General features: G+C 41.4%; 1 protein-coding gene across 1 annotated transcript in view; it reads right to left on the reverse strand.

Annotated features, from left to right (window-relative positions):
- Positions 1–5,766: 5,766 nt before the first annotated feature.
- The window catches only part of dync1i1a (dynein cytoplasmic 1 intermediate chain 1a), a 48,431-nt gene continuing 35,895 nt past the window's right edge, over positions 5,767–18,302 (reverse strand). The window contains exons 10-12 of the mRNA XM_088009953.1: positions 16,222–16,362; positions 11,667–11,792; positions 5,767–7,177 (exon numbers count right to left, since the gene is read on the reverse strand). Coding sequence (XP_087866079.1) covers positions 7,067–7,177; positions 11,667–11,792; positions 16,222–16,362 — 378 coding nt within the window. The 3' untranslated portion in view covers positions 5,767–7,066. The remainder of the gene's footprint in view (positions 7,178–11,666; positions 11,793–16,221; positions 16,363–18,302) is intronic.

Consider the following 18,302-nt stretch of genomic DNA (forward strand, 5'->3'; position numbering starts at 1 on the left):
AGTCGAGTTTGACAGTTGCTCTCAGACTACAGTTGGGCTTCGACAGCTAAGTCTTCTGGTTTAGAGCGAAGAGTAACAAAAAGAATATCGCTGGAGCTGCGAAAGCTTTCTCTGGCTACGTTTTGGACTAAAAGTGACCGACTCGCTGAGGTTTTCTTTCTATGTTTCTTTCTTCCTCCTGGTTTTCACCTTCAAGCGCGTGCCACCAAGTTCTTCTACAAAGGGGAGTCGGGGGGCGGGTTTCTCTTTGAGATAGGATAAACATCTGAAGAAAAAGGAATCAGTTTGAAACTTGAATTCTCCCCAAGCTTCCACTTATAGTTCGGCGACGTTGAGAAGACTACAACGAGAGTCGAAACATTTAGTTTTTCCTGACGTGACACAAAATGCTCTGTGTCCACAACGGCTTACCTGACAGCTGTGACACAGCAGGGTAGTCAGGTAACAGGTGCAGCTGTTATTGTACAGTTTCAGCTTTTCTCAGGTTTTCCTATTGATCTGTCGTTGAACAACATGCATTCGACTTGGTTTCATTGTGGAAAGAGACTAACTGTTGGTACATATCTTGCCTTACAGACATATTTATATCTGTTGAACTTCTTAGTCATGTTAAAACTCCAAACTTTAGTGTGTTTTATACATACAACATGCGTCCCAACAGGGTGAAGCGCAGTGCTAGTTTTATGCCACACATTAGACCCTCACCAATGTGTGAGAGAAAGTTGGAAACGATCTGTATCTGTTCTGACCACAATATCCGCTTCTACATGTCTACAGAGCTTTCTTCAACCATATTTACGCCAGTATGTTAACGACGACCACAGATTATACACCACACACTTACTTTGTGAAGTTCACGTTTGTGGAGTGCATTACAAAGAGCTTATGTCTCAACAGAATCTCCTGCCAACCTGTAGATATCTGCAACTCCTCGAGAGTTGCGCTAGGTTTCCATGTTTCAGTTGGTTTGCGGTTTTGCACTCTTTCCGTTGAACAGTGCTCTATAAGATATTTCTTTTATACCAAAACTTGCTTTGAGCTTCTTCACAACGTAATCCCTGACCTGTACGCTGACTTCCTTAGTCTTCATCGTGTTGTTTTTGAATGTTTTCTGACAAATGTCATTAATAACACCAAGGCGGGATCTGTTTACTACTACACTTCTGAAGGGAATTCAATTTTAATTTTCTTCAATTCAATTTCATTAACTTTATTTGTCCCTCAGGAGCAATTTCAAGACATATGATAAATAGAGTAAAGATAAAGATAGCTCAGGCAATTGATTGATACAATTCACCTGCTAATAAATATGTAAATATAAGTAGGGTGTGATTTGTGAGTGTGTTAAGTGTTAATTACGACAAATAAGTGCAGTTGTATTAGATTGTGTTTAGGGGCTGTTAGAGTAAAATGGAGATGAATACAAATGCGTTCCACATTTTTCAGATTTTTCTTTTCCTCAGATCAATGCGCTGTATTTACGTTTTCCACCGACTCCATAGTTAGGTGCTGCTGTGCGTTTGCTTCTCACATAAAATCCCAATGAAACGCATTGATTCGTGTTTGTAATGTGACAAAGTTTAAGGGTTTGAATGCTTCTTGCAATGCGCTATCAGTACTGATCATAGTAAAGAGATTGAGTGCAAATTTCCAAGATCCTTTAAAATGGTTAAACCAAACTCAGACTTTACAAGCAGCACTGTTAAAAAAAATAAAAAAAAATCACCCTCCTGATTGTTACCTATGGCCACTTTTAGCTGTCAGTGGATATGGTGAAAGCTGGTCTTCTTGTGATTCCGCTAAGGTCTGATCCAACTCTGACATGAAATCACGAGTCCCGTTTTGTTGAGTATCATACGAGCAGGTCTCTGCTCTTACCTCTCCTCCTCTTTGCAGCGACAGTAGCAGAGCTCAGAGTTTGGAAGCAAGGCGAGCGCTCTGACCGCAGGCTCCATGGCGGTAGCTGCTAATTAGAGTGCTGCTCAGTGATTGGGGTCTGGGGTTTTGGAGCGCTGCTGCAGGGAAGCGCCTCAGATGGCTGCCAAACAGGCCGGAGGCAAAGGGTTTCCAATCCCTTTTATATACTGTACATGCACACACAACATATGCTCGGAAATACTTCATGCTTAGCCAAAAAGTTACAAAAAAGAAGAAAAAAAAACATGAACATGCATGAAGTGCTCTGTTGTTTTAGTTAGAACAGTAAGCATCACTAATGTCCCGACAGCTCCGTTTATGGGATTTCATCAGACCAAGGGTGTTTAATGCTAAAATTATCATTGGAGAAAAGCTCTAATAACTGCCCTGCCACTTTAAAAGGCTTTAAAACCTCTTCATGTTGGTTTTGAATCTTCGGGGATGTGTCAGCAGTGCTTTCTCCTTCGACGCAGAGGCACGGCACAACATGGAAAAACCATAAATCCTTCCTCCTCTTTTGCCCATGCTTTCTCGACACAAAGCTGGCAGCCTCTCAGGCTGAAGCAACCCTCGCTACTTCTTTTTTTCCCCTTTCTTTCATGAATTTAAACAGATGTATCATCCCACGTTCACGCACATTTCACAATTAACGTTGTACAGCCGGCGGCACAGGAAATGGAATTACTCGCTCGGTTTCTGAAGCGATATTTAGCTGGGCGCTAATCCGGTCTACCAGTGAGTGACGGCCTTCTCCGGCTCACAGCGGCCATGTTACCGAGAAAAGAGCCAGAAATGAATCCAAGCACTCTGGCGGGTGTGGACCGGTTCTCCTTCTCTCGGAGCGGCGCAGGTGGTCAGTCTACCTAACGCCGAGTTGATCAGACCTGCTAAATAGCTCGTTTGGCCGCCGTGGAAACCAAGAAGTTGGAGTTAAATCGTGAAGAGGGTAGTTGATGGTAATGACCGAGCAATCGATGATTGGGTCCATTCATGACTGAAGTGGCTGGATGTGGGGGCCTCGCAGTCACACTTTCGCCAGCATGCGGGGCACAGTGTGCACTGCTCTCATTACCGTCCATTGTCTGGGTCCTTTTAGAGCCTTCTGAGTCGAGTGAGGGGAGTGAGAGAGGAAAGGCAGGCGGAAAAAAAAAAAGGTAGAGATTAAATAATGGCCTCGATTGGTTGATGGTGTAGCGATAGGAACTGGCCCCCTTGTTGTGTACAGTCTGTGTATGTGGCGGTCTTAGCGCAGGATGGTCAAGATTCAATATGACGCGCATGAAAAGGAGGGGGGAACAAAGAGCGCTAAAACCACTCGATGAGGATGCAGTTGCCATCCTATGTGAGGCTTCAATCGATTGCTGATGGCCGCTCTCTGCGAATCATCTCATTTGTGTTGGGAGAAGTGTAAATTTCGTCTCTATTTAGAATCAAACACATTCAACTCTCGTAGAGAAAGGCTCTCTGACTTTTCTCGAAGGCTTCCCAGGAAGTCTCTCTCTGGAGACCCCGACGGGATCTGGACAAAGCACGAGCAGCATGGTGGACTGCTTCCTGTCTCAGAGGAGAGACAGGAAGTGAAGGTGAACCACTGCTGCGAGGGAAAAGGCCCTAGATACCATTAGGCTGTACTGGAGAAATTGCTGGACTCACTAAGGGGATATCTGCAGGTCTAATAAGCAATTTTCTTTCTGTTATCGTCTCCCTAAATACACAACAATAACTGCATTATAGGCCAATATTTAATTATAGTAGTAAAGTAACTATGTTTGAGTTAGATGTGAAATGAACAGCCAGAAATACTCTTCTTCTTAGCAACTTTTCTTCTGTAAATATGCTCTCAAGCAGGAGCACAATGCATAATATGGGGAAAAGATTACACTTGCATGTAATTTCTTTTTTTGGGGGAGGGGGGGGACAACTTAATGATGAAGTTTGAACACATTTTGGATGCATTATGGTGTATTTGTTTGTGTGCCGTGGCCTTGTAAAAAGTTCTTCTTGTGCATGCATAAGTTCAATCATATTCCCAAACCATGCATATTAATTCTGAGTGTGTGAGAGTGGTTGTTTACTCTGTGGGTTTCTGTGTTGCACGGTGAAGAAAGTTATTAACATAATTTATAGGGATGATTTTAAGATAGTTTTTCTTATGCTTTTGTAATTTCTGTACTTTTTACATACAAAACCACCTCATTACTGCTGGTACTCTTTTTTTTTATATTTAACTGGTGATAAAATGTTATTAGGTGGAAAACACTTTTCACAGCACTGTAAAGATATACAGTGCTGTTAAATATATTATAATCATCATAAGTAGTGAAACTCTGTTGTTTTCCTTGTTAAATTTTTTCTAAGCACACAAAGACAATTCAACTTATTTCCATTAAAAACGTCTCACATGTGATTTGGACTGTTAAGCGCAAATGAACTGATTTCAAAACTGTTTCTCCGGCTTGTTTGGAGTCACCAAATGACCTCTGAGATCCTGCAGGTTCTGCTTTGACTTTAGGTGACATCAGGTCCTCTTCAGCGAGTCACCTCAGACAGGATGTCCTGTCGGATCGATCGCCCCGAACAATCAACAAAATTCCACCACAAACTGGTTTGCAGCTCATCCTCTTTACCTCCACGAGGGGAAATAAATGCCACAGGACCAAAAATAAGTTCTGAGCACATTAGCTGACAGACTGCAGCTCTCAGTCAGAGCCCTGGACCCATTTTGTCAAACTGAAGAGTTTTACCGCATGTCATAGTGGCAGACAGCACCCATTTGACTGGAACAAGCACATTTTCTCGCTCAGAATAGGCCACTGTCAGGAGTAATTTGCTGCCGTAAAGTTAAAAAAAGAGGTCCATCCTTTTTTTTTTTTTTTAACGGACAGCTCGAACTGCGCCGAGCGGCATCCGTCAGCTCGCACGTTACTTTCGCATAAAATCAGTCGCCGGTCCAGCCGGGCGTCCGGTGCGGTCTGGACCGAGTTCTGATGCGCTCCTTCCGCTGTCTGGGTTGGCAGCAAATCTGAGAGCTTGGTGTGAAATGTCAAAAACTGCGAGGGATTTGATTTAGCTTTGCTCTCAGGCAGAAATGTTAAACTGTTCCGCGTTTTATTTTCTGTTATGATGTGGTGGCAGTTAATATTCCTAGGATGTTTACTCCTGCGGGCGGCGAGTGCTAAATGTGACAAAATAAAAATAATAATGATAATAAAACTGCCGTCTGTTCACACTTAGTGCTATTTCCCATTTCGGTCTGCTTTCCCTCCCTCCCTCCGTCTGACTGTACTTCCCAGCTTCCTCCTCATCTCCCTCTCGCTGCAGAGAGCCGGCTGGCTCCAAGCCTACCCCCAAGTCTGGGATCAGCCTACAGGCTCCCCGACCACGACCGCATCGTAGGCTTCAGTTTGGCCCCGGCCCCATTTGCTGGCATGTTTGGACTGCATCTCCCACGCTGCACTGTGAGGACAGCGGCATTTATAATCTTTTAGCAGCTGCACGCAGACCTCTAGGGATGGGAGGACTGAAACAACTGAACGCAGACAAATGCTGCGAGACATCAGTCTGATAGGGTTACTGATTTACTGAGCATTTTTGAAGCTTTTGACACAAATTTATTTGAAAAGGTTGCGATGTTTTCTGCAACCGCTAGGAAAACACCTGGATTTAAGATTGTTTTCAACATCAAGACACAGAACAATGTGCAGAACGCCTCGAATGCCTCGGAAACGTCATCAGCACAGTACTGTGGGGATCTGTTAAGGGTGCTTATTCATTAAAAAAAAAAAAAAGAAAAACTAAAATACATTTTGAAAGCCAGATAATGCATTGGGTCAGATCAGTATTTTAGAATTAAAAATCCTAAACTATTGTAATATTTATTAGAAACATTGCAATAAAATTAGGCTTTTTGGATACACAGAGTAAAGAAACAAAGGATGACTTTAACATCTTTGCACAACACAGGTTATGACCCTGTGGCTAATAAATAAAAATAAAAACAGTTTATGTGAAAAATCCAGAACTTTACTTTCACGCAAAGGATTAGAAAATGATAGATCTTTTTCATATGTTGTCACATTACAAACTCAAACTTCAATTCTTGATTCTCGATGTTGTGAGACAGACCAGCAAATAATGAAATGGAAGGAAAGTGATGAATGGTTTTCAGTTTTCACATTTCTGTACTCCACACCTTTAAGTTTGACACCTCTGGAAAATCTCCGGTGTCGCCAAAAGCCTTCTGAGTTCACTTAATCAGTGAACCGACGTGACGCTGACGTGTCGTTTATTCTCAAAATGCATACAGCCGTTCTGGGAAGGCCTCACAGCGTCATGGCAGCCAAGGTAGAGATAGACTTGTGGTGACGGTTAAAGCAAGGCTATATTTTATGTCTTGTACAACTATATGTCTACGGTAAATAAAAAAAACACTGCACTGTATGCTGGTTGTATTATTACCTGACAGGAGACTGCAAAAAAAAATAAAAAATAGCAAGAAAGCAGTTTATTATGTATGCTTTAATAGCAAACATAGCACATTTGACAGCAATCACTCTGAGTTACAATATACCTCTTGTCACAGTTCATCACAGAAGCTGTCATTCAGCAGAGAAAAAACACACCTGTTCCTTATCCGGACGCACGGACTGAAATAAAGCGGCTACAATGAGGTTCCTGCATCTGGAATATTTTAAGTTTGTGTATCGTGCAGATTTAAAACAACAGGAAAAAGAAAAAAAAAAAAAAGCCGAACATAAAGTCGTTTTTATATATGTAAACGATAATGCATGACAAACTCCTATGACCCTGCCTTAATGGTTAACGCTGTGCAAAGCTTCGTCACAGTACACGTATCTTCATAAGGCTATAATACTGCCACTCTATATATACCGTAGGCTCACGAGATGCAAGCAACACACCACCTGAAGTCAATACGCAAATGAATAAAGACAGAGAAACAATTAAAAGACACGTACACAGAGCAAAATCACAAGAAAAGCTCTGCCTTTGTTCTGAGCAGACGTTAAGGTGCGCTCGAAAGCGGAGAAAGGAAAAAAAAAACTTGAGTGAGCATCACATGCTACAGTGGCACCAACCGAATCGCACCAGCTCCCTGCTCTGCAGTCACTTTGGTTTCGGAGTCCCCTTCCTATGAAGCCAGCTCCATAGGGCCCTCCTCTTCGCCATCCGCCCGGTTGGCGCGGATCTCCATGAGCGTGCGAGCGAAGCGCGCCCAGTCCTCAGGGTGGACCGCGGAAAGCTGCAGAGGTCACAGACACAAAAGGCGTGAGGTCGTTGATGCTGGGAGGGCGGATGTGGACGTAACTTTTTCCTTCTACTCAACTTTCCATTAATACGCTGCATTATTTGTGGGGGCTAGGGACCACAACTCTCTGTGGATAGCTAAAAAAGAAATATCTATGAATACTTGCCATTTCCTCCATCTAAAAATGCTTAGAACTGCCTATTTTAAATCGTTAAAACACCAAGTATTTTACGTTTACTCACATTACCTTTGTTCAGCATCACAATCTTGACTGACGATCTTCTCAATTTCACATTTAAATGAAATTAGGACTTTCATTTCCATGTTGATATGTTATTGCTTACAGTACAACAGCAGCAAAAAGAAAGAAAAAAATAATAATTTAAACTACTGCCTATGAAGCAGCTTTCACAGTGACACTGTCCAGCTAGCTGCCTGTTAGAGTGCTAATATCTGCAGAGTTTACCCAGCCAGCCACCTGGTACAAAGTCTGGAAAATGTCCACATGGACACAGCAGGTAACTGTCTGGAGCGCTCAGAGTGACGACCATGTGCTGCTTTTCTCTCACACTCGCAATACATTCCCAGTCGTCGCCCTGATCCTGCAGACGTGTGCTAGCAGCACTGATATCGTTTAAAAAAAACAAAAAAAAAACATCATTAATGAAAAGCTCAGAGGCTTCTCGTGTTTGTTCGTTGTGTCGCTCCCACGCTGTCTATCTGTCGCTGCGGAGTGTTTCCAGCGGAGAGAAAATGAATAATCTGGCTGTGAAAACACCACCTTTAAAAAAGTCTAATCAAATTTAATGTCGGCTCCGTTCTGATTGTATATAGTTCAGCCAGCTCATGGGGCGAAAAAACTCACAAATAGCCTAAGAAGTAAACAAAAGTCGAACATGTAAACACACAGAGAGAGCCTTAAGTGATATTACATAGTTGCGCACAGCTTAATGAAGATAAAAACATTTTGTAAGCATATTAGTATCACATGAGCTACACGTCTGCCTCTGCAGGAGGCTGTGAAGGAGAGGGCATAATTAGTTAATTTTAAAAACAGCACCCTTCACAATGATTGGGAAATGTGTGGAAAGGTCTTACAATAAATTTATGCTCATTGCAGCAGCAAAATCTGTACTCTAACAATAAACTTTACATATTGATTTATCTACCTCCTTCACCCTTGTTTACTCTGAGCTTGAAGGCAAAACTACCTTGGGTCTTTATTTAACCCCGTTTGTTCCAGTTCCAGTTGTTTTAAACCTACAAGTTACTAAATGGACAGTAGAGGGAGCTTTTATTTTCTGATTGTTGTGAAGTGTTTTCTTGTCTATCCTATTTTTAAAAAGTGGCACAGAAAAAAGGTCAGTTGAATATGACGACTTGTGTGGATGTTTTCCAGTGAACTGAATTCAAGTGACATGGCGTTTAGTGGAAATGAATGACACTGGTAGTTCTGAGGAATGGAGTCATAAGGGACTGACTCCTGCAGTGGGGTGACCTAGCGACGATAAAATGACGAATGTGGAAAAGAATCAACTAGCAGTAAATGAGAAAGAGCAGCACTATAAATCACAAAAAGCTTAAATCTGTTATAGAGCTGTAGCGAATTTAGGGAAAGTTTTGGCTTTTCTTGACGTGTTTAAACTGCACAAGTTTCCGTTTGGATTGAATCTATCAATTCGAATGTAGCACATTGTTTTTCACACTGTCACAATGGCTTGAAATCTTTTAGATCCCACAATTTGATATTAAATCTGACCAAGGCTTTCCTTTGCTAGGTTAGTTAGACCAACAATTACTTCCTTGATATCGTAGCTAAATTTTCCATTATGTCACACGAGGAAGCAGAGAGCTTGAAGCGCGTCTTAAAATACATCAATGCGTCACTCCATTTAACGCCATAACGCAAAACCAGATGATGACATCATCTGGTTTTGTCTAGACTGTTTAAAGACGCTCTAATCTCAGTGTATGTACACTTCTGGCTTTGAAGAGAGTACGAAAGAGTGATGCGTGTCGTTATTCTAGCATTTAGCAAATAGACAATTTTGGTAAACGACCTAAAAAGGGAAAAGCTTAGTCTGATTAAATGTGAGTAAAAAAAAGAACATTTATATTTGTTTGTTTGCACAGTGTATGTACCTTTCTGGTTTCAGTTTCATAAGAACTCTTAATTTAAGTGAAAATTGCATTATTGTTGAAGGACACGGTAAGAAATACAAGCATTAGCAAAGCAGTAATGTGTCACATGTTGATTGTGTGTGAAATGCACAGTGAAAATGCAAAATGCTTTGAAATGTTTTTGTGTAAAACAAGTTTTAAAAGTGATACAGGTGCATCAGTATAAATCTGTTAATCTCTTTTGCAATCCCAACAGAAGCAGCATCAAAACGAAAGACTTTAAAAAAAAGACTAAATAAGCTCATAAAGGGGGCTGGTTTTGTTCCTCTGAATATGACTGTGCAAATCAAATAAAACATTACACACAGCTTCCTCTTCGTCATACTTTTGCACAACAAAAAACAATTCTCCTCAGACAGGGGCCTTCTTCAGAACTGCAGTAATACAGGTCCCCACAGGAGATCCTTTCTGCTCACAGCGATAAACACCTAAAAGAACTCTTAGAAGAGATATGAATAATGCGAGTTACATTTCATTTCCCTTTGGGAATATGTTTTAATTGAACTGAACTAAATTACCAGAAATGCCTAATTCACCAATTAGAGGGGACGTTATGAAAGAAAAAAAAAAAAATTTGTTTTGTTAAAAGCATCCAAATTAACAGTTCGGTTTAAATTATAATGATTATTATTATTCGGGGTTTAGCAGCAATTCTTCCAATTCCTAACAGTGAAAACATTCAATTACTACCAAAGAAAAATGAAACATAATCATGCTAATTTGATTGGTGTATATTTTATGACAGACCACCAGTTTGCCAGCGAGAACACATCCAACGATCTGTCGAGTGTTGGAGCTGCGTCGTCAGGATGGAAAATCCGTCGCACGAGCTGCACAGACCGTCAGGGTCAAACCGAACGTCGCTCCTCTCCTTAGCTGAGCACAGTCGGGACTCGAGAGGGAGTGGGACAAAAGCCGCAGCCACCACCCAAGATGTCTGCAAGCCATTCGCATGGCTAGGCTGTAATTAATCAGAAACCTGGCCACAGTCACGGAGGAGGGGTAGGGGTGGGGGGCAGAGGGGGGCAAACGTAGCGCTGATGAGCGGCGTAAGCAGTAGCAGAACGACTATGAGAGGCTTGTTCCTAATGACGCCTAGGTTTGAAAATCAGGAGTTTCATTACTCTGAAATGTACAAGACAACAGGGACTGAGTTTTATCCTGTGATTCGGATTTTCCACACAGGGCAACACTTGTAAAGTTTTAATAGATAACCCCGATGGTAAATATCCTTAAAATAAAATGCTTAGAGTAAAACGAAACTGAAATGGAAATTGTTGGTATTTTGTCCTTCCTGGAAAAGTCTCCAGACTTGCTGTTATTCCCAGAGATACTTCTTTTTTCTTTTCTTTAAGAAAAAAAAATAAAAAAATACTCTCTTCCCAGTTTTAGCTACATGGGCAAGTTTACAGTAAATACCCCATCACCACACACACACGCACGCACACACATGCACACACACACACACACACACACACACACACACACACACACACACAAAACCCTGCCTAAAGGACCCATAAAGCCTTTCAGCTTCACTCAGTTTTATTGAGGCCTCTTCATTACCATCAACCCAGCACTGAGGCCACCAGCTCTGCTCGACTTCCCTCTAGCTTACCACACAAAAAAGATGCTAAACTTAGCCGAGGAGCTAAGCTAAAAACATCTTCAAGCATTAAAGCACGTCGGCTGGGGCTGAATCGCTAGCTGGCTGCGTTTTGATGGGAGCGCTTTCAAGAAGCATTAAATAAAATGTTGCATACAGCAGTGCAAAGCCGAAAATGGTTTTGTAAAAACTCGGACTTGTTCCTGATAAGTAAGTAAAACGTTGCCAAAAATTCAGAGATTAAGATTCAGTTCCACGTGCTTTGTGCTATTTTAAAAACAATGACATAGACATCCATGATGAACCGAGACCCGATATTTATTTTACAAACACTATTTGGTCAAATTACTGGTATTAAAAATCTCTCTATCTCCTCCTGTCCAGCTGTATTAATACAGTACTGCAATTTTTGTTGTTTTTATTCTAGTTTCCTCATGCTTTTTGCACCTCTGTTGTAATTAGGACCTGATTGGAAATGAAACTCGTGAGAGCCTCTCAGCCATGCATCATAGGAGTCGATGTGAATCTAACGTGAACCCTCAGCAAAAAAAAAAAAAAACACAGTAAATATTAATGTATTTAACCAAAAGTGCAAAATTTTCAGGATGTACTTTTTGTTCACAACAGCAAAGGAAAACCTCAGCAGGACTATTTTGTGCCCCAGCAGCTGAACCTCTCCATGGTTGTTCTATGTACCTCTCCTGTATCGTAGATCCAAACTCTGCCCTCTGAGTCGCCCACGGCCACCTCCTTCCCTCCCGACGACCAGCGAACCCTGTTCAGAGCCGAAGCTCCCTCAATGGTCACACTGGCAGTTGGCACCTAGGAGGCAAAAAACAAAACAATACATTCACAATGAAAAAACATTATATTTACCTGTTGTTTCCTTTTCCAGTGAAGCGATATTCTCCCGTCAGAAGAAGCTTTGCGAGTTTTGTGCAGGTGAAAGATCTTCACAACCAAAAAATGTTCATTGTAACACAAGACAGTAACCAGATATGACCTCTACACAGATATCTGTCAAGAAAGTATTTTGTGTGTTTTTTGAGATGTGCCTCCATTTTGCATAGTGTGAGTATATCGGGATGATTGCTGTAAAAAGTACTGGGTGCTGCTGGTGCAAGAAATCACTTTTTCTTTTTCTTTTTTCAGACTTAGTTGTCAATTAACCATCTGAGGCTACAATGTCATTGCACCTCACTGAGTTTGTCACAAACTGTTCAAAAAATTAATTAATCAGAAAACCGGCCAGACTTCTGTATGTTCAAACTAATTCAAGCATTAAACATGCTGAGGTGAAGGAATCTTCATCAGTGCTGACAAAGCATCTGCATGTTGTAGCACGAAATTAGATGATAACGTGTCACAACTACAACATTTACTCAGCACTACAAAATATGTTGCGGAGCAGGTTTCCGCGTCACAATTCATGCCAGACATTTTCTCAACGTGGCAACGGCATCTATGGCTGCCTGGTTTAGCTGAGGATCAAACCGAATGTGCTAATATTTTAGTGTTAGCCACTTTGTAGAAAGACAAAGATGGAAAAGTCAGTTATGCCGTGATGGGGAACAGAGTAAAGGTTCTTACATGTTTCAGTGTGCAAGTTCACACTTTCCAGGCTCAACTTTATTGAGTCGTGAGTTCTTTTTGCTAATTTAACTAATATGATGACAAATATTTCTGCAGTAGGTGTGACTCAAATGTGGAGCCTGGAAAACCCACAGACAGGAAGGAGGGAAGCCAGAGAGGACAGAGAGACATACGGACTGATATAAGGAAGAAAGGAAGGACACAAGGAGGGAAACAAGAAACAAAAAGATTTATAACGACAGGGGACATAAAGAAAGGAAGGGAAGAAGGGCGGAGATGAAAGGAGGGAGGAAGGAAGAACACAATAAAGAAAAAATGGGAGGAAGGAGAAAAGGAAGGAAGGACACAGGGAAGGGCAGGAGGAATGATAATAAGTATTTAAATATCCATCTGTTTGCCACCAAGTCACAATATGTCTCTTCATCAGTTTTTATCATTCAGTTTTAATTTCAATTTTAAACTCAGCACTTATTGGCGGTCTGACGGAACCATCAGCAAAATAATAGTTCAAACAAGAAAAGTAAAACTACTAATTAGATCCTACCTTCCACAATTAAACATTTGCTAACAGTAAAAGTTTACTAACGTTGCCTTATTATTATTTTTTGTTGTTATTACTTCATGTCAGTGCCGCTGCAAAGGATTCCCTCTTTAATGGCGAGACTATTCGCAGTAGGCTTCTTTTCTTCTGAAGACAAAATAGAGTAATAAACAGCCACGTACCATGACAGGCCTCCCGAAACCTTACCGCATTTTATTTAGTGACCCTAATTGCAACGTGTCCTAATGTTTATTGAAAAATTGCAACATTACATTATGTGATTACAGAGCAAATTTACCACAAGAACAGGGTGGCTTCATCTGGACGTGCTGGAGGTTACGAATACAAAGCTGTCACATTTACAGCTTTTTTTATTCGACCGGACACACGCGAGCCCGACTTACTCTGGAAACAACCCGTACGCGTTTGCTGGCGGGGGCTGAGCCGAATCTTGATTTCTGTCTTTTAGTGCTCATGTTGCACCTTTGAAAACCCAAAACCATCTGCAGCGTTTCCATAAACTGTTCCTGACATGTGGCAGGCGAGTCTGACACATGTCACCAGTGGAGACAGAGGCCTTGGCATCGCGTCTCCTCGCACACCGAGCTCCTGCGCATTTAAAGCAGAGCTAACCACAGACTGACTGCCATTAGCCCACTAGCTTCCCTTCCTCCGCAAGAGTGGATCTGAACGGAGAGCTTTAAAACTGCGTGTGTCTGCTTGTGTGTGTGGTGGAAATGAGAACCAGGCGCGCTACGCTGCTCTGTTAATGTTGTTATGACTCTGTGTTTTTAATATGATGGCAACAATGAAAGCCTGTTGCTATCAGGCTGGCTAGTGTGTGAGCGAGCGTGCGTGCGTTCGATGCATCCGTTTGCGTGAGCGCTCGTCTGTGCAAATGTTTCTCATAAAGCACATTGTTAGGCGAGTTAAGCCCCCGATAATGAACTCTTCCTCTGTCTGTGAAAAGGCTGCTGTTGAGGAAACCATGGGAATATGCGCCGCAGATAGAGGAGCCGCTGAAACTACGCAGAGATGGGAGCTGAAGTGAGACGACACGAGGGTCTTGTACGGTAGAGAAAATGGGAAAAGAGGGAGAGCTTATTATTTGAGAGGAGTGAGAGCATCTGTCTTGACGCAGACTTGCATTAAGGTTGAAGTCACTGGTGTGTCCATGGAAACCAAGGAGGAAGGAGAATGGAGGATCCTTTTATCTGGACTTTTACCTGAATGATCAAAGGTTGTCTGCTGACAGGGTTGAGAGACAGAAAGGTTTCTTACAGAATCGTGGTTGAAGTTACATTTTTTGATTTATAATAAGTGTGATGAAAATAACTTGTAGTATAGTCCACAGAACATAAAGTTCCAGCAAGGAGACAAAGCAGAAAACAAAGTAGTTGCTTGTTTTGTTTTTGTTTTTGTTTTTTCCGAAAGAGACAATGGTCTATTCAAGTTCACTCCCTACCAAGTTCGAATTGTGTGAAGAAGAAGTTGTACCCTAGAGGTTCACTAGTCTGTAAAAGATAAACTTTATGTATGCACGTACAAACAGTGTTGACCACATTTACTGCCACTTGTGATACAAAACCTTAAAGTAAATAAATCTTGTGTTTTGGAACATAACATTTCAGGAAGAACCAAACACTTTTTCTGTATATTTTTTTCAGAAGGGCAAAATCTAAACGTAAAGAAAAATGACAATTATTTTGCACAACCTCCAGTTGGAAATAGACTTCCTCGGTAGCTTTTCCTGACGTTTTAACCAGAGAAATCATTGATTATTCCTCCTCGCATAAGCTGTCCAGGTCATCAAGGCTACGTTTTGCAGATTTAAATCAAAACACTTAAACGACAAGGTCAATTTTGTGTTTGATGAAGCATTTTTGTGTATGCTTTGGGCCAATATCCAGCTACAAATAAGTAATTACAACAACTGGGCCCCTCAGATTTCTTTAATTTGGTATTTCAAACATATCATGACAGACTGCACTCTAACAATGGGATAATAACAACCCAATTGTTATTATCCAATGGGATAATAACAACGGTACTTAACAGTGGGTAGGAAGTGCTTTTCCACATATTTATAAATTTTATATTTGTTTTCTGTTTGAAAAGTTTGTGGGTTAATAATTGGATATTTGAATACACAGACCAACATAGCAACTTAAAGCAGTATAATTCAGAATGAAATGTTTCAGTTGTCTTATTTTAAAAATAAAGACAAAAAAGACACCCCTTAATAAAGAGATTTATGTAAAATACATGTTTTTGTCTTTATTTCAAAATAAAGACAACTGTTCCAGTAAATGTAATGATTCTGTTAAAAAAATACAATTATGTCCTTAAGAGATATAACATGTTTTCCTTAATGACTCGATATAATTAAGTCAAAGGCTGAATTTCTCAAAATGTTCAGCGTTTGTGTGAAAAGGTCTGGATTAAGCAAACATAATTTAATCAAAAACCCTAGCAGAAATACATGTTTAATGACAAATGAAATGAAGGCACCCAATTATAGGATTGAGAACTATCTGCTCACAATAGTAGACATTATACACTCCTTTTATTTTATTTTTTTGCTTAATACTACACATGATTATGTCGAATTCCAGCACCCAGATGGCCTGAAATGCACTCATCTCAAAAATAACTGTCACGCCACAGCATTTCAAAACTCAACCCTTGCTGGCCTGAACTTTCTTTTTTTTTTTTTTTTTTTTAATCATTATTTTTCATGGGACTGTGGACTGAGGGCTGGGGCTCTCTGCTTGCGGTCGCCGACACATCTGTGCGCTCCTCTGACGGGACGCAGTTTGGGAGGAAGACGGTCTCTGAGGTCGTCTGAACGTTAGGCAGAGGTTGTAGAAATGTTAGCGGGGTGGCTGGGTGGGAGCCAGAGCGAGAAGATGTCACCCAGTCAGATTTAAAGCGAGAACTGTGGGAAACGCCTACAGGGGAGTCTTGAACCTCGTGTGTGTGTGTGTGTGGGTGTTGGGTTGTGCGGTTCGGGCTGAACCCCAGCAACAGACCCGGAGGACACCAAAACAGGCACGCATATTGACAGAGAACAAGACGACCCAGAAAACACGCCCACCATGACCCAAATCCACACACCTCGGTGTCGTTGTTGAGGTTCCACAGGTCCAGGCGGCCCATGCCATCCACGGCGGCGAACATGGCAGGATGCACGGGCGACCACATGACGTCATACACATAGTCGGCATTGTCCTCAAAAGAGTACAGCGGTTTGTTGTGCTGAAAGAGAGAGAGGGGGAGGGGGGCGAGAGAAAATAAGAAGATATCTGTGGACGAGTGTTTGAGTGGCACGGTGCGAAATAGCACTGTACAAAAAGAGAAAGAGAAAAAAAACGGAGAGATTACAGGAGATGACACATTGGAGATGGACGGAAAAAAAACAGAGAGAGAGACACAGAGTGAAAAAGGAATGGAGAGAGGGAGTGTGTGAGCTTCAGACAGAGCGGCGCTGCCTCAGCCTTGGGGCCTGTCTGGGTGCAGAGCCTAATTAAAAAGCCTTGCACATTCACACAGCGCCATAAAACCGCTGGGAGAGATGAAAGAGAAGGCCCCTCCACAAGGTATACTGTAACCTTAACACAACAGCTGTCAGAGAGATGGGAAGAGATAGAGAACGCAACGAGAGGGAAGGGGGGGGACGGCAGACGGCGGACGGCAACTAGGGGCGCTCCGAGGAGGACGAGCTCGTCCCGGGCGCGAACGGGTTAATTAACGACGAGTTTATTGGTTGTGTTCGGCGGTAAAGAGCGATTGTAATCTCGGCAATCACATCAGCTGACGATCGCTGTTAACATAAACTGATATTAATAAAGATTTATATCTGGTGCCGTGGGAGATGTGGGAGATTTACCTTTGCATGGGAAACTTGTCAGTGCTCTCTAGTGGACAAACACTAAATTACCATAACTTGCTATTATTTACAGTACGCTTTGTTGGAAAGGAGATCTCCAACACACAGAACACACACACACACACACACACAGGTCCAGTTTTGAATTTACATCAGAATGCAACAAAATTTGTAGAGATATTTACATGACTATGTGTTATTTTATCTATTTAAGTGCTTGGAAGCAAACAAACAAACAAAAAAAAAAGGAGACGATGTTATTCCTCATAATTATTCATTTGGCCTGGCAACAATGTTTGGAGAATAACATTTTGGATCACAGTCAGGAATGAAGGATCAGCTGGCATTTGTTTATTGACTATTGTTTATTGTGTTCCCCAGTTACACTGGGAACAAAAGACAAGCACAGATAAACTGGTGACATTACATTATAAATATAAACGAGGAACATTTTTCTTTGTATATTTACATTGGTCAAATCTTTAAAATCATGACTAAATTCCAATTTTTAATCAATTTGGAGTTTAGAGACTTGTCGGCTCTATGTGTTGAGTTGTTTGGGGGGCTACCTGCTCGCAGTTAAGTTTTTTGTTATGTCATATTTCAATTCCAATAAAAAGATACAGCAAAAACTGGTCAAATTACAAAACATATAAATCTCAACTTGGACCAGTTTTACCAGTCTACTAACAAACTAAATGGAAAATTTACATTTTGAGCTCTCAATCAAACACTTTTACAGAAACACCTATATTTCTATTTTGTTTTGTACTGTTAGTTTTTATTACACTTTTACCAAAGTGTCACTTTTTTTCTGTAGCTAAGACTTTTAGTTGTTATGTCCTATCAGATGATTTTGAGCTTCTATTTAAGGGAAACATCTTTAATATGTTCTCTGCACCGGGCGATATTTAAAACACTACAAAACGCTGCGCCCCAGATAATCGACCTGTTGGACCAAACGAACGCCGTGCTCCTCCTAACGGCTCCCATCTTCGACGAAGCACACTTATCAGAGTTAAAATCAGAGATTCCACTTCGGCGTGTGTGACGGTGTGTAATCCCCATTTTTTCAGATTGACAACTCAAATTCCAAGGGCTTAAGAAACAAAACTGTGTTCCTGACAAGAAGAGAGGGAGGGGAGGAGACAGGTTGGCTGCAGGAGCGAAATAAAAGAATGTACAGTATTCCGTCTCTCTTCCTCATTCTTACCCCCTATTGCCTGCTGATTGTCTTGCTACAAAGTTTCTAGGAGACGATACGTAGGCACTTAGAAACGCGGCGTAAACAAACGTCCGAGTACATTTC

This window comes from Poecilia mexicana, unplaced genomic scaffold (genome assembly GCF_051168715.1).
Source record: "Poecilia mexicana isolate PSO_F unplaced genomic scaffold, ASM5116871v1 scaffold_11, whole genome shotgun sequence".
Classification (NCBI taxonomy): Eukaryota; Metazoa; Chordata; class Actinopteri; order Cyprinodontiformes; family Poeciliidae; genus Poecilia; species Poecilia mexicana.